The sequence below is a fragment of the Ammospiza caudacuta genome, chromosome 3, assembly GCF_027887145.1.
Source record: "Ammospiza caudacuta isolate bAmmCau1 chromosome 3, bAmmCau1.pri, whole genome shotgun sequence".
Lineage (NCBI taxonomy): Eukaryota > Metazoa > Chordata > Aves > Passeriformes > Passerellidae > Ammospiza > Ammospiza caudacuta.
In genome coordinates, this window is record NC_080595.1 from 99,217,724 (window position 1) to 99,242,833 (window position 25,110).

Sequence of the window (25,110 nt, forward strand, 5' to 3'; positions counted from 1 at the left end):
GATGACAGTATTGCTTCCCTTGTAAGAATTTGCTGCTTGCAGACTTTGACATAACTGAAAGGTTTAAGATCTGCACTGAATGTCATGCTCTGCCTAAGTCACTATAGTACCAAGTCCTCTGTATGATTTTAATGGCTGTCCTTCAAATTAAAGCAGAAGTGACTCTTCAATTTCTAAATCAACATATTTTTATTTCTCTCCCTCTCTACCATGTAATTACATCCAAGCATTTTGTTTGAAAGGGTTGCTGAGACTATGCCATGTCACTTGCTGTGCAAGCACAAGCAGCTTTTCTTTGTGAAATGTTTATGGTATTTGCTAAACTTAGACTTCCCAAAATGTTTATTGCACAGAAGCATAAGAATCACTGTATACTACATTAATTTTGAGCAATGTTCTCTTTCCTTGCTGTTTAAAGTGCGGGAATCTAAATTCTTTGCACTCATTTAATACAGTAATATGTGACATTTAAATTGAAAAAGGAAATTACTGGGCAGCTAAAGTCAGCCATCCAGAAAACTATCAGAAATAAGAAGGAAAAAAGATTGAGACATAGATTTAAATAAACTCAAAAGACTGAGTTTATCAGCAAGATAAACTGCTAGGAAATAGTAATTACTGTTAAAATATATGCTGGAGAGGCTATATACTTAAAAGGACAGAAAAATAAAACCAAAATAGAAGCAATGAGGAAAAGGTGATTTTCTTAGCCAAGAAACACTGTGGTAGCTACATTTATAACATAGATATTCCAAAAAATAGAGATTGTATTTCACAATAATCATTTAAGAAAACACTAAAAATGCAGATTCCTACCAAAAAACCCAAGGCCTTAACCAACTGAAAGGGCACAGAGCACCTCATGTCAGATGAGTTTTGAGAACAGAGCCAACTTACAAGTAATATAAGATGTTGTACATTAGAAAGCTCTTCTAGCCATAATTTAGCATTTCTGAAAGAGTGGCAAATTTGCTTTTAAAAGCAAATGTTAGAATAGTTAAACCCCAAATGTGATCTTTCTGGGGCTAAAATAGACAGACAGCCATGTTATGTTGATGAGAGTTTACAGTTAGCTCTGTGATCATTATTTAACTTGTTTTCATCCACATGGTGCATACAAACTTGCTTTTGTGTGATTCTAATCTATTACACAATGTATAATGTAACAGTGGAATGCTAAGTGCAGCATTATTATCTAATAAATATTTAATTATAAATTACCTTATAATGGAAATAAAGCCTGTAACACTGCCTCAAAAATTACCAAATTGATATGGTTTCAAAATTTAATTGTAATTAGAAAAATTAACAGAAGTTGAGAAAAAAAATGAGAAATGAAAGCAAGTGAATAAGGATAATTGCAACCCATGTGCCACTGACTGCATAAAGGATAGAAAATTAGTAAAACAGGGAAGTCTTCCAAAGTAATGTTTTAAAAATCTGCATCATTTGACCTGAAAACAAGCTATTGTTTCATGCATCAAATCCAAGGATTAAACCCAGTGAGCTGACAGAAGAGAGCAGTAACTGCAGGTACTTATGGCCAAAGAACAGGAAGTGATCAAGTAGAACATGGCAAGCTGATGCCATGATAGGCAGAGCTACAACAAGAAATGGGCCTTGCCAGCCCCAAGGTGAGGGAAGGAAGAGGGGATGTTTAGGGGAGGAAGTACTGCAGTCCCCTGAGCAGGGATTACCCTATGTCCTACAGACAAGACCATGCTGGGGAAGGTTCTCCTGACAGAAGCTGCAGCCCCTGGAGAAATCACATGGGAGCAGGCATTTGTCCTGAAAGACTGTGGCCCACAGAGGATACCATGGGCCACAGCTGGAGGAGGAGGGAGCAACAGAGGAGAACTATTATGGCCTGGTGCCAGCCCATGCCCGGTGCCCTGTGCCACGTGGCTGGACAAGGCAGAGGAGTGGGGAGTGGAGTAGTGAAGAGACCGGAGAAAGGAGGAGCAGATGGTTATTTTAGGTTTTGTGTTTACTTCTCACAATCACACTCTATTTTAGCTGGCAGTAAATTAAATTAACCATCCCCAAGCTGAGTCTGTTTTACCCATGGTGGTAGTTGGTGAACCAGCTCCCTGTTTCTATGTCAGCCCATGAGCTTTTCCATTTTATTTTCTCTCCTTGTCCTGTTGGAGCCTCTAGCAGCCAGACAAGGTCAATCCACCACAGAAGCCTCTCTAAAAAGACTTACAAATGGAGAAATGTGTAAATCTTTTTTTGTGAAACAAACTGCATAGCAGTTTTTTACAAATGACTGAAAGCCCATCTACAGTCCTTGGAATCTTAAGTTTATCCTCATAGTTTTCAATGGGAGAAAAAAAAATCATCTGGATGCATTTCAGCAGCACCTCAGATAGATTTAACAGTCTTCTTAATCAATTTTAACTTAGTCATGAACTTCCATATCAAGAGACTTAAAACTCAAGTTATTTTCTATGCAATTACAGTCACTGAAGCATTGATTTCTATTTATCAGTGGGCCTTACTAGTAGAGGGCCAGATTTGTCAAGCTTTCAACTCTCTTTTCAATGGATAACTTGGAAATTCAGGCACGTAGTCTGGAGAGAACTGTACCTAGCAGTATGCAACAGATGTCGAGACTCCATAAAGCTTTTGCTGCAGTAACTTTGGAAGGTGTACATGTCTTTCTAGCATTACAACAGTAGCACAGTTTCTGAGAAACACTCACTAGGTTAGCATGACTGCCTGCCAAACCTGCCTGAAACTTGTATGGCTTGAAGCATTGGGCTTGCTCCTTAACTTGGCTGCATGGCTAACTGCACCTGCCTTTTGTATCCAATTAGCTACCTGTCATCTTCTTTTTACAAAAAGAAGCAGTTTCTCCTAAGACAACTACACCAACTTGGTTTTTCTCCAATCACCATCTTACCCTCAAGAAGGCTAAAACATTCTATTCTTGATTAAGGCTTTTTATTCCCTTAGCTGACTTGATCTTTCTGAAGCTGAGTACTGAGCTGAACTCTACCATGCTCATTACCTGAAAGCTGTGCATAGCAAATTTTCAACAAGATTTTATGACTTCTCATTGCATGGCCAGAAAGTTAAAAAAAAAGATTTTGGTCTTCACAGGCCTATGAATTATACTCAAAAAATGGAAAAGAATTTACCAACATGAATAAGCATATCCTAAATAAAATACTGAAAATCTAAGTGTGGTTTAGTACAATTTTTGGTAATATACAACATTTGTTTGTTAGTGACTGTCTGTAATGTAGGGGGAAAAAGCCAAATTGAACTCTCTACAGTGGAATATATTCACAACTTTCCACATATCACAGACTGCATATCACAGACTATATACCCTCTTTTAAGGAGGTCAATTCATGTAGGAGACAAAATGTTACAAAAGAACCAGCTGGTGCATGAATTGTCAGGTTGCCTGTAGAGGAGAAAACACGTAGGTTTGCACAGAAGATTCAGAGTGAGCGTGTAGAGTTTCATTAGAGACAAGACTAAAAATAGGTTTCTGGATGTGTCTACAGATCATTGCTGCTGTACAATTTCCTACTGTTACTCATGAAAAACTGTTGTAGGATTCAACTGCCTCTACACTGGCCTTCATTCCTACCTTCAAGGCCCTAACACTTCCAAAATATGAGCTGTAAGGTACAATGTGGGTATTACCTGAGAGCCAGCCTGACTGGGGCAGCTGCTGGGAGCTACAATAAAACTCTGCAGTACCTTATAGGGCACTTGGTGACTTGGGGCTCTCTCTGGCTAAACAGGAGCCACAGCTGAGAAAGATGCAGAGCTGATTTAGTCTAGTTCAGAGCAAGCTGAAGCACTCTGGGGCACATTGATCTCCCCCCATAAGTATTATGAAAGCATAAACCCAGCTCACATATAATGAGCTGGGTTCTCATAATATGAGGGGTACTCATCTGGAACTGGTTCCTACTCAGTCTGGCAGGAAAATGCATTGACTTAATCTCCTTTGGACACCTCACCAGTCTCCTCTTTAATAGTCTACACAAAAGACCAGGAGGTAAGCTCCTCTAACATCTGCAACAGGCTCTCCTAAACACTCACTGGTTGATTAGGAAAACATCAGGGGTATGGAGGGAAGGGATATAACCTGCAACACAGGACATCCACAAGAGTATGTTTATATCTACACTGAAAGTTTCGGGGGCAAAAAAACCCAAACAAAAACAAAAAGCAGATTAAATCTTCCTTAGTTTAATTCCTTTGTTGCTTTTTCTGCTGCATTAAACTTTCAGCTGTCTCTGTAGTCTCTTGACCCATCCACGAAGGCAGTAAAATGAGTCCCTGAAATAGTCTAGAAAAGCAGGCTTCTTTACAGCTAAAAGGACTGATCCAAATAATCCTGAGGGGTAAAGCTGCCAGGCTGACAAAGGTCTTAAGAGCAGCTCAATGATGAACTTTCAACTGCCCTCTCTCTGTTTGTAGAAGATATTTGGTCAGGGAAGAAAAAAGTAACTTTGTGGATGCATATACAGCAAAGGTATGAGCTTTTATCACTTACAATATGTTGCAGAGAAAAAGTTACACTACCAGTATTAAAATCCCAGCAACACACAAAAATTTCTTGCAGTCATGACAATACAACCATCATTCCCATGCTCATCTATTTCCAGAGAGCCCCAGCAACATCTGCTCATCTCTATGATTAATCTGCGTTTCTCAGTAATACTCAGAATACTTTTCAGAATGAAATATCTCAAACACTGCCCCAAAACTCACCACTACAAAGTGTTTTGCTATGGGAGCCTGTTTTTTATGAACAAGATAATAACAAATATAATAGATTATTGATAAATTAACATTTAACTCCAAAGATTCCACAAACCTGTTGCATGTAAGTTATTTGACAGGTGTTTTAGCTGGAATACTGAAACTGCACAGTACATGATTAAACTTCACCCCAAATAACATACAGCTTTTTGAAAACCTCAATCTAGATTAAAAAAAATTATTGGGTTTTATCTGGTCTTTACAGAAATTCAGATTACATTTTGTCCAGATTTTCATTTAATCTCTGACCAGTCATTAAACAACTGGTAACAGATACTTTATATCATTTTATAATCACAGTTTTGGAGAGAGATTTAATTTATCTCTGTAGGAAGGCTGATTTGCAGATGGGTCCTTATATTAAAGGAATTTGAAGAAACTCACAAAATATTACAGAAACTTTGTCTATAGATTTCCTTGCTTGAAATATACACTTCTATCTTCAATTATGCTTAATAAAACCATTTACCTTAGGTATGCGTATGACAAACTATCCTACATCCTCTCTAACTGCAGCACTGAAGATGTATAGACAGAAAGTCTGCATCCCTGAAGTAAAATTAAAAATGCTCCAGAAGGCAAAATATATAAAAACATAGAAGTATCTTTTATCTAGGACATTACATGGCTAAAAATACACTGAATTTTAATCCTGGATGAGGATTAAGGCTATTTATGATAAAAAGAGAAACAGTAAGAGAGCACAGCTTACATCTAGCCCTCATAATTTCCTTGTTCTCTTGAAATTTTTTCAGCTACTTGTTGATTTCTCATAACGCATAATAGGTCAAAAATCTTACCAAATCTCTCTTTGCAGTAAGATCTCTTTCTGGCTAAAATACCGCTGGTTTTGTGGTGCCAGAATAGCCCAGGAATTCAGTTTACTAAATTTAGTTCTAGTTAGCATTCTTATGTTATTTTATAACTACTAAAACCAAACAATTTTGCCTCAACAGTGTACATAGCTATGAACATTTTAAATAATAGGAGTCATACTCAGTCCTAGCCCCCACAGATCACATTAAAAATCCCATCACATAGAAGAATCTTACATGAATGAGGACTACAATGATTGAAACTGAAAGACACAAATTCCAAAAATAAAATGATCAAGTAAAGAATTCATTGAGCTTAAGGGGCACACACTGGGCTGTCAAATCAGACTGAGCTTAAATGAGTGCACTCTCACATGCCTGTAAGCTGATAGCTGGTTTTTGTGTGATCACATGGAACAAGTGTATTCAGAGGCTGAACAAAGGGATTCAGTTAGTGTTGCCAAAAGCTCAAGTTTTTTAGGGAAGAATGATGCATGATTAGAAGACATCTTCCTTTTTATGGGATCCTTTTACAAGACTTTTCACAGTTACCACAGCTGGGCACAGTTTGAAATAAGGGACATGATGCTGGATTGATTGTCTTCTAGCAATAAAATACACCCAAGTACATCTAGGAAACAGATCACTGCTGGAAAAACTGAAGGTGCATTGCTCAGATAAAAACAAGCCCCACCAGGTGCTGCCACAGGGCTTCTAGTTCTGACTGAGCCCTGCTTGGACATCAGCAGTCAGCTCTGCTGGTGCACCACATCCCCTCAGGCATCCCACAGAAGAACACACTTCTTCAAGTCTCCTGAGCCTAAACACATCCCTGGACATCTGCATGTTTGCTACTCTGTTCTCCCTCAATGTCTTTGAGGGAGGGACAAAAAAACCAAAAAGTCTCTAAAGTCTCTAAAACTAAGCTTGCATTGGAGTATCAACTGGAAGAGATATCAAGGCTTCTTTTTTCTGGGTGAACTAGATTAAAGTTTAGATGGTGTGAAATATTTGCCTGCCTGGTTTGTCTCTGTAAAGTTATCCCTCCTATTTAGCCCTCCACAGCAAGGAGGGCTTCAGATTATATTTTTCTACACTTACAGATTTTTGGTTTTTTGCACCAAAACTTCAACTGCAAATGACAAAAGACAAACCCACCTCTCTTGGTTTGCCAAGAGATGGCACATTGTTATGAGGCTCTCCATCCAGAAATAGATGTGTTAATTTTGGATGCATTTACCTGAAGCATTCAAAAAATATCTCAAAATTATGACATTCAGGGTCCTGTCTGACAGATGCCTCCTTCACTGATAGCCCACCTCTCACATGAACAAATGCTGGGTGAGTATATCAACTGTCTGATTCGACACAAGTACACACATTTTATGACAGGCAACAGTAATGGCATTTTTATTTAATTTCTATCTTCTCAGCACTGCACACTACAAATTCATTTCCACTGGTCAGACCTGCCATACAGAAGCACATTGGAAAAGTGGGTTATATCCAGCCTCACCCCACTCTCATGCAGATGGACTCCCCAGGATTCCCCACTGTCCTCCACTAACATTGCAGACCACCAGTTTCAAAGAGCTGTAAATCTACCCAATGAAATGAACTTATTCCCTAAAATGTTGCTATAATAAATACATGCAGAGAAACTAGGCATGTACAAATCAAATTCACCTATACCAGTCACTGGATTAGTCACTAATTTCATCACCAAGATGATTGATTTCTTTATAAGCTGAAAAAACATAGTTTTTAGTACTACTAAGGCAGCTAAATATTATAGTAAATCACATTCTTAAAATTTAAATTTTTAAGAAAATTTAGATACTTTTTTTTATCTTCTTTATTAAGATAGGGTATTTGCTTATTAGTTCTGTATTCCATAGCAAAGAAAAGTAATATATTTATTATATGTGATACATAGAGATCTCTAATCTCTTCTATGATTTCTGCAGTGCCAACAAGTAACAAATTATTCCATTACAGAAATGAAGATAACAGAAATATAGTAAATACACAATACCTTGCAAAGAAAATTTTTTGTTTAAGTTGAAATGCAATAGGGCAAACTGAATTCAGAATGAACAGTTCCAAATTTGATGTGGCAGTGAAATGCCAGTGGAGTTTTGGATTTTAAGACACCATAAAGGCAATAGTCCAATAGTAATAGCAGGGAGATTGGATTTGACTTGTTAGCAAGAGGTAACAATAAATTCAAAGCAATCCATATAATGAATTAAAGGACTTGAAAAAATAAGACATTGTGGAAAATTAACACAATTAAATGTGCATAATACTCTGAAAGGATAGTTTGAAATAAGAGACATGATGCTGGATGCAAGAACAGTTCCAAATAGTTAGAGTGATCTCACAGCTGAAACTGCAGCTGGCTATCTACAGGTTTTGCAGGGATTTAAGGCTGAGTTTGGTTTCTACTGATTGTAACATTACTGGAAACACATTGAAGTAAAGAACAACTGGAGGACTCATAAACAGATTCCTGGAGTGACTATGCTTTGAAAATTATCATCTACACAGACCAAACTAAACAGACATCCTACCTGTAGCTCATCAACACTATTCCCAAAATCTGAAAAAATACATAAACTTGAAATATTTACTGTACAATCCTTAAATATTTATCAGACACAGTATTTATGAAAATATTAATAATGATTCAGCCATAATGATTTGTTCATAAGAATAAAAGGTTCCTCTTACAAATAAAGCCTTCATTAAAGAAGAAATGCTCCATTCAAAATTAGGATTTTAAATTTATGTATCATTATTATTACAGCTATCTACATTATTGATGGCACAATTGCAAGCAAAAGGTGATCAAATATTATTAATGCATTTCCAATCAATCAGAATTAATAACTATAAGCAGCAAGATGTAGAAAGGTTTTATTTCATGCATATAAAGATACAATTTTAGCAATTTTTAATTTATTTATATTTTTTTCCTCCTGATTTTATAAAATTGTACACATATTCTGACTAGTCAGAGATGATCAGAATTGTGTCTGATTTAAACTGTTCATTTTTTCCTTTTATCTTACACCAGATATGCATACATTATCATATTAAATCTATAAGGTCATACCTGTTCATTTTCAACACTGTATTTACTGGATAGACAAGGATCAAAATCTACTCTAAAGTTACAGTCTACAGGATCATATTGATTATATTAAGGTGTATGAACACATATACCTTTCTCATTACTTTGTGTTACACCACTAGTATTTTCTTTCATTATCCTCCTTCTTCTTAAGGTGCACTGCATTAAAAAAATCTCAGATTTCAATTGTTATAACTTTCTTAATTTACTTGTGGTTTTAAATATATCTCCAGTTGAAACTAGTTAACTGAAATTATCCCTTTACACAAGACGTTGAAATCTCATCTCTTTACTTACAGATATTTAGGTCATAGATGAATCATATTTGACAAGAGGTGAATAAAAATATTTCTATATTGCTGTATTTTCTGAAACCAGTACTTATTAGAAAAGTGCAATAAAATAATTTCAGCCAAGATCTAAATACTAACTCAAAGTATACTTCTGGACAAAAACACAAAAAGAAAAATAATTTCAATATTTCATATTCTGTCTTTGTAGTAAAACTGACCCAAGTCAGTTAGGAAGATATTCCTCTTCAATACTGACAGCACTGTATCCCATCTGGAAAAGCAGCTTTTATCACAATGGAGTTCAACATTGATCTCCCACACCTCAGATAGTAGCTGAGCCAGCAGGATACACAATATTTTTGGGAGAACCACTGGAAGGCTCTCCTGCTCCTGCTCCTCAGCTTTCTATCATCAACTAAATTGGACCAAACAGAATATGAGATCATGAGTGTTAAAATGATAAAAATACTACATTGAAAGAAATGAAAAGCTCAGCATTGATTTTGTAGCTTTGGTGTTTCTTTCTCTCTGAATGCTGAAAAAAATCATCATAGTGTTAGTGTTCTCTCTAAAGGATTCTGTAAAATTCTGCAATTCATTTGTCCAAAGCTGTAAGTCACAGAATTATTCCCTAACAGAACTTAAGGAGATTTTGTGTAAGCCTATAATGTGTATAGTTACAATAAGCAAACAAATAACAAAAATGACATGAAATATCTTTGGGTTTTCCACTATTCACTCTGCAAGGCAAAAGACACATGAATATGCCAAGCTGGAAGGAGCAAGTTCCCTTAGCACTGGGGCATTGGATCAGACGACCTCCCCAACCTCAATCCTTCCGAGATTCTGTGACTGCTATAGCATAACTTCTCTTTCTGTCCAGAGAAATGGGCACATAAATAATAACTCCTCAGGTGATTTAAATACCTTCAATCATTAACAGATTTCAAAGGTCAAAAAATTGGGTTGCCCTGTACTCCTGTATTAGGTATTGTAGTAGGATGCACATATATGGTATGCATGTGCATTCACTTATGAAAAATCTGTACAATATATGCTTATACATACATACACTCAGCAAACTTGGTGAAGAGCAAGCTAATTTTAAGGATTTCCCTAGAAATTTTATACACTTGTATTTGTTTGAAAGCAAATTAACTTCCCACAAGCAGAGGACAATGATCCCTCCCCCCTTACTTGAAATAGAATTCATCAATTTCTTGCTGGTCTTTGTTTGGTTTTTTTTTCCCTGCTAGAAGCAGCAGTTCTAGGGAGGCATTACTGAAAAGCAGTGCTTCTTTCATGATGCATATAAACCCCATATCTTTTGGAAACAAATTACGTTGAATGCTACAGAGAGAAAATGTATCTGCTATCAATTTGCAATTTGCTATGTAATTTACATCCTTCTGTTGGATTTTTCTGTTTTGTTCTACAGCTGTGTTAGTCAGAGCATACAGAAATTAGTCTTTTAATGGACAATTTGACCTAGGAGTTCTGTTCAAGAGATGTAAAAAAAAATCCTGACAATCCAGACATTTTGTTCTGACAATATTACCAACCTCTGTTAAAGCATTAGTACACAGCTGAATTGCATGGCATATGTAGTCAAGTTGGTAAGGCTTAAATTAGTAAGCCATTATGTAAGCAAATTTTAAGTATAATTTAAAGGAACTAAATTACAAGCTCCCTGAAAAAGCCACCTGACACACAATTAAAAAACTGTTTCCAAGTTGTCTTTCTTTCCAAGTATAAATCACTGACATTATACTAAAATGAAAACAATCTCAGTGACAGTCAGATCAGAAATAGGACTCTCTTCTGCACTGATTACCAGCATTATTTTCTGCAACCACATACTAATAAGTTCAGTGATGTAAATTCTCATATATTTCTAATGTATTTTACATCCGGATTTCCCACCAGTTGCCCTTTACGTATGGAAATAGAAAAAAGAGAAAGCAAACTGCTCTATTCTGTAAAGCACAGGAAAATTCTAACAACATGTACTTTTAACATTTGGTCCTTATTTTTTTCATTTGAAAGTTGATAAAAAATAGTAATCCTAATGAAACCTCTATAATGGTAGACTGATTGCTATGAATAATTATATAGCTTAATCGGGAATATGGATCTTCCACCTAATTCTGTCAATGTCATACATATTTCACTTAGTTCAATACACCCACAGCACCTCACGAAATATCTGAATTTTGATCCAAAGAAACTACATTTGCTCATTCATTTTTTTATCCTATACTGTATCTCCTCTTCTATAAGGAGAAAGAAACACGGATCAGGTTATCACCAAGGCAAGATGTATTTTTGCATTACCTAACCAAATACTGTGAAAAAGCTTTGCAGGAATGAGGAAAGAAAAAAAAGTTGTATTTTCAGTCATTTTTCTGCTTTACAAGGTTGTGGTACCATGGCAGGGAAGAACAGAGAAAGCAGTGGCAGCCAGTCCATCAGGAGGACTGAGGTTGGGCCCTTCCCACCCCTTACCAAACCATGGACAACTACTAGTTGGACATTTTCCCGACTTTTCCACTGCCCTAAAATATTTCCAAAATATTACCAAAATATAATCAAAATATTTCACATCACAGAAGAGAGTGAATGGAACAGAGGGAAGTAACTTAAACCCACTACCATTTTGGCAATTAAAATCTTGCTGTATGGAACAGAACTAAAAGGATTCAAAATGGAAGAGTAGGCCCTCTATAAAGAACTAAAACCACCTAGGATATTCTGCCAAAATAGAAATGCCAGCTTTCTCTCAAAGAAAAAAGAAACCTACCTGACTTCCTTCTGAAATCTTATCTCACATAAAATTGAATTAAACCCACTAAATGTGGTCTGCCTGCAACTATATGAAAGGAGAGCAAACTCAGGTCAGAAGTACAAAGGGCTAACCAATACTCAAAAAGCATGAAAGAACTTCAGAAATATATTTGAGTATGCATTGACATTTTAGAACAAGAATAATTGAAATTCATGTAACTCATTAGTCACTAGAGTATGCCAGTTATTGCCAATTAATTTTGGAAGTGTAATGGAGTCATTTCTTGATCAGCCTAGGATGACTACTAACTCTCACTACAAGGTGTTTTGGAATGTCCTTTATGATTTTAAATTAGGAGTGAACATATTGAGTCCTGCTATATATATTTGAAAAAATCCTTAAGGAATATTTGGCACTTACTTGAAAAGGTCAAGAAAAGCTTCAAAGCATTACATTTTTAAAATATTTAGCCACAATCAAGAGCTGCAAGGACCTCTTAGGGACCTTGTACATTGCCCTACAGCCACAAGCAACCACATCACATAAATCCTTTCCTAACCTCATTAAATTTAGCCTTTAAAGTTTTATTGGGCTCTTTTTCTTTCCAATAAGCCACATGAAATAAATTCTCAAGGCTTTAATGCTTATAAACATCTTTTTTCAAGCCAGGAGTGTTTAGGACCAAGTGGTACATATTTGGTCTCATGTATTCACTGTCCTCTATTCTCATGTTTAAATTTTCTGCATTTCCACACATCAATTCCATACTTCCAGTTATCAACTATAATTGCTTTAGGTCTTGTCCCCTTAATCTCCCCAGCCTTCTCTCACATGAGCAGCTCTCCATTTTCTGGATCATCCTCTGATTGACTTTCTTTGTGACTGTCACAATTTGTATTTGTAAAAGATGGGTAATGCATGGGAAACAACACCCCAGGTGAGGGATCATTAATTCTCCAACGCTACAGGAAACACCTTCAATCAAGGTTAACATTTGACTTTTCCTGAGCTGACACTTTGGTAATTCACACTTCAGCATCCTTAACTTGGATGCACCCTTAACTTGAAGAAACTTGGTGCATGTGTTTGGTATCAATATAATTTATTGTGGTAAAAAATTCATGTGGACTCTAAGGGATAAATACATTTTAAAAGTTTTTACTGATATGAAACTTGCCATATGTAATTAGTCAGGAATGTTGAGCCATTGAAAATAATTTAGAAATAATATTTTTCTCATGTTGCTCTATTTTAATTATACCAATTGTTCTAAAACATGCTATTTTAGGCATGTATTAATATTTTGAAATTAACTAATTCTATATATTACATTAACTTTTAGAGAGAGGCTCTGCTAAAGCAATGGTACTTTAAAGAAGTGATCCCCAAGTTTTTCACACATTCAGGACTAGTTATTATCATTAACTTTTCATCTGTTAAAGAGAAGTAGCTCAGCTTTATCACACCATATAGAATGTATTTTCACACATTACTATTATGGCATTTCCTTGGCATGTGGAAGACTGGAGTTCAACACCTAAACTAACCTAAACCTTTAGAAAAACCTAAACTAAGACAAGTGCAAATTATAAGGATGTCTTTAATTGAATTTTGGAGAATCCAAACAAGTCAGATATGTTTTCAGAATATATCTTCAGAGTAGCTCTAATACTAACATATTAAAAATCTACTGCAATGCTCAAATGTGATAGAAATAATTTTCTCTGGGAATTTAAACAATACTAAATTTCAGGTTACAGGTGTGCTAGTATTTAAAATGGGGGCAAAACACATAACACCATATTGCAAGCATAACTCCCCAAAGAACATATCAAAAGCTACACTAGATTGTAAATAATTTACACTTGTTTCAGCTGAGGTACCAGAAAAGCTACCTAATTGCCATACTTAATACTCCAATTAAAAATCTGGAGTACTACCATTTGCCGAAGTGCCCCAGAAAAGGCGGTGAATGCACGTGCACTGCTCTGCTCAGGCACTGCCACACCTGATGCCATGCACAGGGTGCAGAGATGAACAGGGAACTCCCCTCACCTCTCTGAGACAAGGCACAGGCAACACTGGGGAATATGTCTGTGCTTGATCCTAAAAGTTCTGCAGATTTTTGAAATTATAACTACGCATTCAAAAAGGATTCCACCTTGCTCACAATACTTACGTCCACTTTGTTTGCCTATATATATTATTCCAAATGTCAATCAAAAAGCTGATTTTACACGAATTCCCTGAGTTTCTGCTGCACTAGAGGTGAAACACAGTAAACCATGTAAAACAGTGTAAAATTAGAATTAAATACTAAATTCGATTTCCTGAAGCTGATGGAAGGACCTTGCATGCAAAAAGTCAAAACAGTTAACTAAAGATGTATGAAATAAATTTATGAAATAAAATTTTATTACACTTTATTGGCTCGTCTACTTTTTAGCCTATAAGTAATTCTCTTAATTTCTTTTATTGTCATAACTTTGACAAGAGTCTTGGGTTTCCTTGCTGAGCTGTCTTCAAGGCCTATGTTCAGCTAAGGGACGTGCAGGGCCTGGGTGTCAGGATTCGTGTTTTCCCCCCTCCCCTGTGGGTGATTATGAAATTTCAGTTCAGTTTTTCACATTAATATGTATCCCAGTTAACTAACAACATTATAACAATAAATTATAAAAAGCATGGATTCTAACCACTTTGTCCTCCTTTGGGAAAGCATCCAAGGAAGCATAATGAAAAGAGAAAAGAAAAAAAGAAGAGATAAAGAATAAAATAGGCAAGTATTATTAGACAGATTTCAAAGAAATGCAATTCCAATAACTCTCTACGAAGAGACAAAACCACAAAATTAAGAAAAAAAGAGCTTTAAATAAAAAGATGACATTACTGTATATGTTGAAAACATGTTTTCGTGGCCTGACCCACGGAAGCATAAACAATATAAGAAACAAAATGCAAGTTACAAATGAAATGACACTCTTCCATTTCTGTGGCTTGAAATAGGGGGTGAAAAATGGTTAAAATACATTTACATTTTTTTTCTGAATAAAGTTAAGCTGTATCACATGCACTCATTAATAGAATAATGTAATACATCAAAGTCAACTATATTTTCAGAGACTTGCTCTGATGACACCATCTACAGGTGACACAATGCAATGCATCTATTTTTACTAATACTAATACATGCACATTTTCGTTCAGTTTACCTACATAGTTCTCTTCAGCATGTGAATTTAATTTAATTGAGACTCACAGTTACATCGAGGCTATTGAAAATCTCTAAAATAACCATGAAATGCATCTTTTTGAGGAGTCATTTTTGCTTTACATGAAATTTCAGAAAATGTCCATCAGAAGATGTCTATTCAGCTGATGTCCATCTTAAAAAAAGTGAAAAGGCCACAAACTCGTTCCTTTGTGAACATGATTATCTGCTATACAATCTATGTTCACTTTTAGGTGAATTTGTGTTGATACCAAGAGCACCTATAAATTTACCCTACAAAAGCCTGGCATCTTAAAGCCACAAAAGAAAGTTGCCTTATCTCATGTCAGAAAATAAAACTGTTCACGTAATAAAAAGAGATGTGTAAAATTTACAGCATTTTATTTTAAATTACATATAAAATTATTTTATATAAATTATATATATTATATAAAATTATACATGTAGATAATATAAATTATATAAAATATTTTAAATTTTAAAACATTTTAAAATTCATAAAGTTTTACAACACACCATAGTTCTTGATGACCAGCCAAAAATCATCACTGGATAACAGTATTCCAAATTTAGATCCTACTGCTCTAGTATGAGAGAGTAGTCAGAGGCTTGGAAGGGACTGACTGACCAGAGGGTACTCTTGGATAATATTTGGTTCTGTGGAAAGCTGCTGCAGATAACTCATGCAAATGAGAGGGAGAACCATTCATTTCACTTACCTGAAAGTAGGATGCTTAATCCAGACTAATTTGAAGTTTTATTCTTTAAATAAATTTTAAATTAATTGGCATAACACTTTTCCTGTGCCAAGAAAAGTGGTTGTTTTTTGGTTTTTTTAAACCAAAAAATTGACTGACTTCATGTAAAAGCAATCTATAAATGTTTATGACAAGCTCTATGAAAATAAAAATGTAATATTAAATAAGGCTTCAATAAGAATTTATTAATGTGGAGTTGTACCTGAGCAAAAGGGTTTCTTCTTCCATTCTATGAAAAACAAGTATATTTTCTACAAGCTTTCGCTCCACAGAACTGGACACTATTACTCTTTTGCTTTAATTAACTCTGTGATTCCCAAGTACCTTGGCAATCATTAGATACATTTATTTTACTTGTAAGATTTAACATTGATTTACGTGTATGATACACACATCATAATGAAGCAATGAACGAAACACTTAAGTAAAATGTAGCATGAAATGCCAAACTTAAAGTGAACAATCTGCAGCATGGCAATGTCAGGAGGCTTTTCCTTAAGAGCATACATCAGAACACTTACATTGTTTGATCGCAGAGAGACACGACCTCCACACCGAGCACAGAACTTGGTCCGGCAATAAGAACACAAATGGCCACAACCATCTGCAAACTTTGTTTTATGACAGATTCCACATGTTGGAGCATCATCCTTGTGCTCTCCCTGGTAACGGCGGGCTTCTTCCCCTATCTTTCTTACTTGCTCTTTATAGCTTTCAAATTGTTGATGCAACCTCCTGCATAGATGAGAAAAAAGTTTATATAGCACGAATAGGAGGAAAGATTACTACTCTGTATTTCTTTCAGTCTGTAACTCCACCTAATATTCTGGGCCTGTTCACAATACTACATGTACCTCATATCAAATACACACTGCACACAGAAGACTGTATAGGGCAATCTGAAGGAAAAAAAAAAATAGGCATCTTTATTCTTGAAGGCTTACTTCAAAGATTACAAACAAATCATTTCACTTGACCAGAAATTGATCCAAATGCGTATACTGCACAAAACTGCCTACCATGTACTGAATAAAAGAAATAACTGTGTGAACAAATCTGCATCTTTTTAACCAACTTAATTTATTCATCAGGTGTGATCAAAATATGTAAATCAATCTCCAGTTTCAGTGCTTTCAAAATCTAGATTACTAACACATGCAACAGATATTTCAAAACATGGTCTGCAATGACACTGACCTTACAAGAACATGAGAACATCTTTTTATTTCAAATTTGTATCTTAACAATCTGTTGTGTTTTCTCTTGTTGAGTGAATACTTAAAAGTTTGCTATCCCTCATTATGGATATTCCAGCTTAGCTGCAGGAGTATACAGAAGCATTAGCAGGTGCAGAGGTTCCTAGGATGAAGACTGGTGTTGAAAGAAGCAGCACTTCTCATCCAGCTGCCCCAAACAACGAACACCCTGACCCTATGCCCACCATCTGGAGAAGCATGCTGCCGCACAACACGCTCACCTCCTAAACACAGCTCAAAAAGACCTGAGCCAGCCTAAGGAGGGGATTCCAGAAGGGCAAAACTTGGTCTTTGGTACATGTTATGTAGAACTGTAAGGCTTTTCCAGATGTTGCTTCAAATCTACATCTCCACGGATAACGTTTGAAAATCATGAGCAATTACACAGATTATGAATAGAAAGAGGCAATCTTGAGTTTAATAAATGGAAACAGTAGGTGTGTTGTCTATAGAGGTCTTGGTGATATCCTTTATCTCTGCTCTGAGCTATCTCTACCTACTTCCTTAATTAGCACTGACTCACACCATTTAACCAGTGTATTTTTAGTGACACAATGCCATGTTTCTGTGGGCTTGTGTGTGTGTGTGTGTATGTGTGTGTGTGGAGAACTTGTCTGGAGTTTTAAGATGTAAATGATCTGTGTTATTTGTATGAAACACTTTTTTGGTTATGTGGATATTTTTACTTTAACATGATATTCAAGCCTAAAAATGATAATTCAACTTAACTCACAGGAATTGTGGTAAAACACACATAATTCAGTTGGACAGGAATATTATTGCTTGTAAATTGTATTTCAACCAGCTCTCACACTAAAACCAGTAACATCACATGGGTGCATTCTAGTGAGAATGCAACAACAGCAAAAGCCAAGCAACTGAATAATCTATTCTCCCTAACTACAAACACGATACATTAAACTTAATGCTTTATACAAATCAAAAGCTTGGCAGGAGCAGCAAAGGCTTTGTTTTGTTTTATTTTTCACTAACCTGCTTAAAAACCTTTGCAGTATTGAGTAAGATGAGAAAAGTAGGTCAAAGAATTAGGCAAAATACTGGAGAAACTTAATACTTTTTGCCATATAACTGGATTACACATATGAATTAACTTATCTTACACAGCTTCTCACTTATAATGCATAAAAACAACTGAAGATATTCAGGAATTGTTATAATAACCAGCTTAAATAATGCAATTAAATAATGGAGAGGTGTGTAGGTAAATTTCTTATTACATCAAATATTCTATTAAAAAATGAAACTATGGAAACTTAATTCAGTTCTCCTCCACTAGAGTAAAACCAAAAGCCCTGGCTGTTCACTAACATGGAAAGGGAAGATAACAGCAAGCACTGCCCCTCTTCCTGTTCTTTTCCAATTCCACATTTGAACATTTCTATCTCAAACAAAGCTTAGGAAGAGTATTAACACAGTTATGTTTTTGTCCTTCTGTGTGCACCAAGAGATAGATGAACATGCTACAAACTGGGCAAAACTTAAATGAGATGAAATTAAACTTCTTTATAAATAAGTATCAGTTGTTTATAGATTTGTTAATTTCTGAATCCATGTAAGACATGTTTTACTATGAGGGCCTTGAAAACTTTATCTTGCATATCACACACAGCACTACTGAGGAAACGCTGGCATTTTATCTACAGTGAGAACGGAACTGGAGAAAACGACTGCACATTTCACAGAGCAGAAAGAATCTTACCCAGCTCACAGCAGGTCTGGTTCAATTGGCTCTTTTTTTAACCACCTTTCCTACCTTTTTGAGGAAAAAGCTGGATCTCTGTATCTCTGGCTCTTCTATAATGGTGGCAGAAAATCCCTCTCAATAGTTTCGCAATATATAGAAGTATTTTAAGTATTAAGCAAGAACTAAAATACAGTTGGTAGGTTTTGATTTGTTCCTTAACTTCCAGGCTATTGAGCACATTTTCATCAGATGAAAGGAAAATTTAAAACTATTAAATATTCCCTAATGTAGACAAGGACCTAAAGGTTAAACTAAAGACCTAATACCAGCATATGATACAATGGCTTGGCAGAGCCTTGAGGCAGACACCAATGCAATCCCCTCTAACAGAAAGAGCAACCAGACCACTGTGTAAGAGGGATATATACATACACCCATATGATTTTTCATCATGCACCCAAACATTTATCTGGTTCTGTTGCTGAAGTGAAGGGCACTTGCAGGATTAGCTTACTCTGAGACATTGCTGCAGCACTTCACCCGTGCAGACTCTGAACAAAGAGCTGCATCCACACGAGTGGACGTGTCTGGGGAGGGTGCTGCTATTTCACACTCACAGGCATGGCACACATGAGTGATCAAAAAAGATCCCAGCATGGGAGAGTCTTTGGGCACATCCCATCTCCTGTGACTAAACCACACTCCACTGTTGCTAAAATACTGGAGAGACTGAGCAGCATGGAGAGGGACATCAGCCTCAGGACTTTGCTGCAGCTGCAAAGGGGGTCAGCATCACCACCCACAGAGCACAAAAACCAACACACACTTTGCATGCCTGCAGGGAAAGACTTAACCCGCTCACTTTTACCATGCACATAGAACTCAACCTATGTTTAGGTTGCTGCTGTTTTTCCTCCAAGAAAACATGATGGCTTCCTCCTCCCTTTTCTTTTCAAAGGTATTTCACAAAAACCCCTGCTTCAGCTGTGCTATATATGTACCATATTTTCATTTGAACATTCATTACTTTAATTTGATGGTAAGACTTTTACTTTTTACAGTGTAAACTAGTAAAAAAAATACTGATAGGCAATTCTTCAAGGCTTTACTCACATCTTCATATACTTAGCAAAAAATTGTAAGCCTCGGAGAACACTTGTCATAAATACCTTACATAATTTTAACTTTTCAGACAGCTCACTGATATAATTAGGATGACAAACAATGAACATTGAGGCCATTTATAACATTGTCTGATCAAAAATTGTTACATAACACACAGAAATTATCATTTATGTTGTTGGATTCTTTGGACCTGGACCAAGATGTATATTTATTTTTTTATTATTTTAATTATTTAAATTACAATTGAAGGCTGTAATGTTTTAACAGACTATATTATTGCTTCTTTTGCTGCTTTAAATTCACGTATTAAATTATATTTTGCTGTTTTAAATACCTATCTAAATTATTTGTATATATATCCTGAAGAGTAGAAAGCTTCAAAATATCACATTTGCCTATTTATGCTCTGTCTGGACAGATTATATAAAAAATTTATTAAGATTTGTGTCTCTTTCATGTAGTTACATTTTAAATGACTTTAAATGTGGAATGAAATTATATTTTGTACTTCCTTAGGAATCCAGTAGGTGGCAATGCAGATCGTATTTTCAGTCTCCCAGTTCAACTCAAATGGCTCAGTCTCGAAATTAAACACCTGATGTAATGTTATAAAAATATTATGCCCTGTCATGGGTTCATGTTAGTAGAAAAAGTGCCGCCTTCTAAGTGACACAGCCTTAAGTAACTATCCACCAGCAGCTACCACGTCTGAAAAAAAAGCTTAGCAAAATGCAGCATTTTGTCCTCTTCACCCACACCACACAAACACATCATCACACAGAGCTCACACAAGTTTTTCCATAAGATAAGCAGGCGTTTTACCAAGCTCTGTTCTTGGCATTCTTTTTTTTCGACAAATAAATAATTTAAAATGCAAACAGCAATACTGCGTATGCCCACGAAAGCAACAGCTAGAGCTAAAAACCTGTTGGTGATCCTTGAGCATCTACATTGAAGCTGTGACCTGAAAAACGTTGTTCAGCTGCTCTGTAGAGCTGGAATTTCCTCACTTGCACCAGATGCCTTGCTGGTATGCCAGCACTGCAGCACCATCTCATGGAGGTGCTTCCAGAGGGAGCTTCGGCCTCAGCCCCACCAGCACCTCAGCTGGGAAAAGCTCTCAACTCATTCCAGCTTTTGGGAATATACTTTAAACAACAAAGTCAAGACAGGCCATTTCAGCAACTTGCTGTGGATAGTTTTGTATGAATAAAGAGAAATGAGGGGTTTATGGGGAATCTAGCATGTGCTGACAAGAAAAACAGCTCAAGTTGAATGGAGAACTCTAGATATATTTTCTGGTTACTTCATTATTCATCCCATGACATAAAAATCCATTATTAAAATCTATACCCTCTGTAGAGGTAGGACAAGTTAAGGTTGAATAGTAACAACATATCTAACTCTTCAAGCTCCCAAGTTCTTGATGTATCAATGTTACTGCGTTAGTCTATTTGAAGACCAGGATATTTTTAAATGTTTGGGGGTGTGCTACTTTTTTAGCATGGGCAATACTTGGTTTGGTTATTTTGTAAAGATGAAATAAATGCAGGATATACTCATATTGCAAAATATTGGACTTCTTTGATTTTGGATGTTAATATTTCTATATTAATGCTGTTATTGTATTTTTTATTCAGTGTGAACTGCTGTTTTAAGAGCCAAAGGCAAGCAAGACACGGTTTCTGTAAGCTGTGAAACAGGTAGCAATATGATTAATCAACTGAACTTTAGAGGTAAAAAAGGGCCATGTTTCCATAAAAGAAATACAAGCATTAATCAAAGGACTTCAAACGGTAGAGTTAGCAGCTTCCATATCTATATTTTCTCCTGCACATACTGACTGCTTCTGGTCCCTTTGCTTTTTTCCTACTGTCCAACTTGTCACTTTTCTGTGACTTTACTTACCACCCATTTGACCTTGCCCTAATCACATTTCCTGTAGGTCCTGTCTCTCACTCCTACATATTTTTAATAAATATATCAAAACAGTTATTATAGACATATAGTATGTTCTATATCCTACAATAAAAACAATAAATATTCATCAAAATTTCAGTTTTACCTTGCCTGAAGCTTTCTTCATTCTCCCCTATTCACTCAACACACAACTATGGACCAACTCCATTTTCTCTCAACTTGGTGTTCCCCTGCCATCCATGACATTTTTCATCTCACCAGCAATCACCTTAATCCAGCTGGGCGTCAGCCCTTCCTTCTCCACATGCCAAGATCTCTTCTTCTCCCTCCCTGTTTTACTGGTGCAAACACAAATCTCACCATGCTTATACTCACAGGTCTGCCTCTACCTCACATTTGTCTCCTCTCCAAACTGAAGTGTTTGGCATAGATACTGACTCTGGTCAAGGGTGACCTGTATACCAAACTTCATAAATTGAAACAGAAATTTCCTTCTACCTCCAGCACAACTTAACACCCTCTCCATTCTGTTTGCACTCAAGACCAATAACCACTGTGCTAAACACTGGAGTCAGACCTACTTAGACCTTCACCTAAACTGTTGTATAAGGGGCTAATTTTGCAAATTAAAACCAAACCAAACAAAAAACAAACAAACAAACTGAAAACCACACACCCAAAAATACCCCCAAACAAAAAGAAACCAAACCAACCAACCAACCGCAAAAAAAAAAAAAAAAAAATCAAAAAAAACCACCAGAACAAAACACATTGAAGTTTAGCTGATTTCATATCTTTCCAGCTTAAACACTCAGCTATCACCAGCTCATCCCTCAATTCCTTTTCCTGTCGGTGCAAGCCTGTCAGTCTGATAGTCTAATCACAGTTCTGCAACAAATATAATTTAATTTATTTTACCTCTCTCTTTGTATTCCTCCGATGAATCTGCTTTTCTACTGCATAAAACATAAATGGCTTATCTTCACCCTCAAAGACTTTGACAGCCTATTTCCATCCTGCCTATGATTTCTCATTCAGGACTGAGATGCTTCTGCTCAAGTTAAACTTTCAAGCAAGAATCACAGAATGGTTTGGGTTGGAAGGACCTTAAAGATCACCTAGTTGCAAGCCCCCTGCCATGGGCTGGGACATCTTTCATGGACCAGGCTGCTCCAAGTCCCATCCAGTCTGGTCTTTGAGGACTTCCCTTTGTTGCCTCTAGTATGGGAGTAATAGGAATATCACTGTTATCACATTATCCTCCTTAAAACTCTCCTTCACCTTGATGCCTGCAAAGATCTGGACAAAAATTAGATATGTCAAAAGCATGTTAAAACTTTTACTTAACAGGCTAGACAATACAGACTCTCCTGTGTGTTTTTACTGTTCTATTATTTGCCTAACACCTACAGTGCAGGCTGCCCCAGTGACAAAGATCACCTGCATGTTACCATACAGGCAGTATGGTAACACCAACCTCCCAACATGATTCAGAAACACATGAAGATAATTTTTAAAATTCCTTTTCATCATGTTATGATTCTAGTTATTTATTTTCTGCTTTCCAGCCCTCAGACAATACTCTATACTTAGAGCGTTCCCCATGCCTATAAGGGGCAAGGCATTTTTAATGACAGTATTTTCCTATAGGTCCATGACACCAGTCCAGGAGAAGCAAAAGCGTGAAAAATTTTATTGTGAGAATCATGATAAAATTTAGATTTGGCCAAGACAAAGGTTTCACTTACAGAGTCACACAGGAACTTAGACTTGGCCTTCACCACTGGAAAGTTGTTCACATGTAGCAGATACTTCCTCCCTATATACAAGTTGTCTTAATTCCGATTCCTTTCTATGATCTATTATCAAGCACATACTACCTGGCAGCATCCTCACAAGCCTGTACAAGCTGTTGCAAAGACGTCCCACACCTTGTCTAGAAAGTGTCCCTGCTCATCACATCAGAGAAGAGACACACCAGCAAAGTGGTGTGGGCTGCAGTTTATTCCCAGGGCTCTTATCTGGTGCCTTTTCACCAGCAGGAACAGTCATTTTCAAGTTAACATTTTACTCAGGGCTGGTTTTCTGCAAGCATATAAATGAGCTCATTAAATAACTCGTATAAAATGCAATTTTTCATCTTCCTGGAAGATTTCCTAATGCAGATTATTGGAAAACTTTATTTTCATATACTTCTATTTGTTGGTGGTTTTTTAAAATAACTACAGCCCACAAGCAGACTTTTTCCTTACACAACTGAAGAACTGTGAGTCAAAAATGTGCAATATCTACAATAAGGAATTTACATTCCAGCTTCCCACAGTTCCTCTCAAATGACCGATACCCTTTCTGAGGTAAAAATGAGAAACCAGAGAACAAAGCAAACAACACATAATAGTACTAAAAAAGGCATAGCTGAGGAATTCAGAAAGAAACTGTGCATGTCTTGTATTAAGAAGCATTTACATGTTGAGATATATTTAGTACTGAAGGAATCAGTGCCTTCTGCTCAAACTCAATTGGCAAGGTGACAGTTTGACTGGAGCCAGTAGATGGGTGGTGACAACACCCCACAGTGTGTCAGTGCCTCTTCCTTTGGTCTTAACCAGTATGGCCATTCTAACACACCTCTTACCTCTGCTGGCAGCCTCACCAGTATCAGTTATCCCATGTAACCATCACAGCTCTGCTGCATTTTGCTGTGCTTAATTTCTTCACCACTCAGCTCTCCTAACACAGACAGTGCAGCAGGAGAGCAGCTGGTTGGCTCTGAGAAGTTGTCACGAATTCCAAGTGAGAAAGTTCAAAAAGTTTCATGAGATGATACAGAGCTGTTAGCAGCCTGGACTTTACCAAATGCAACACCTAAAAAGTTATAGAAATGTCACTATGTTACAGTCCTACTCTTACTACAGCATTAAAACACACATTCAGGCCAAACATTGTCTGCCTAATAAACACAGGACCTATAAGCATATTCAGCTTTTTAAAGACTCCTGAAATTACTCATGCAAAAAAAAACTGCAGAGGTAAATGGCTGTATTATTTTATTTTTCATTATTCATGTAATACTGTTGCAGAAAAAAAGAGCCATAATGACTGAGGGACAGCAAGACCCATGCAACCATATGGTCAGTCACTCCAGAAAACTCAGTGGGGTTAGATGTGACTGAAAGAAAGACAATCTGACTCCACACAGTTGCATTAATGTTTATGGATTTTAAAAAAAGCAGAACCAGAAACTGAGGAAAATTATTTGACTGCAGCAGAAGTGTGAGCTTGAGCATCTCTTGCACT

At 36.4% G+C, this 25,110-nt stretch overlaps 1 protein-coding gene across 1 annotated transcript in view; it reads right to left on the reverse strand.

Annotated features, from left to right (window-relative positions):
• Nucleotides 1-25,110, reverse strand: part of RIMS1 (regulating synaptic membrane exocytosis 1) — a 306,518-nt gene that overhangs the window by 173,185 nt on the left and 108,223 nt on the right. Inside the window, exons 2-3 of the mRNA XM_058801444.1 lie at nucleotides 16,329-16,542; nucleotides 14,514-14,525 (exon numbers count right to left, since the gene is read on the reverse strand). Coding sequence (XP_058657427.1) covers nucleotides 14,514-14,525; nucleotides 16,329-16,542 — 226 coding nt within the window. The remainder of the gene's footprint in view (nucleotides 1-14,513; nucleotides 14,526-16,328; nucleotides 16,543-25,110) is intronic.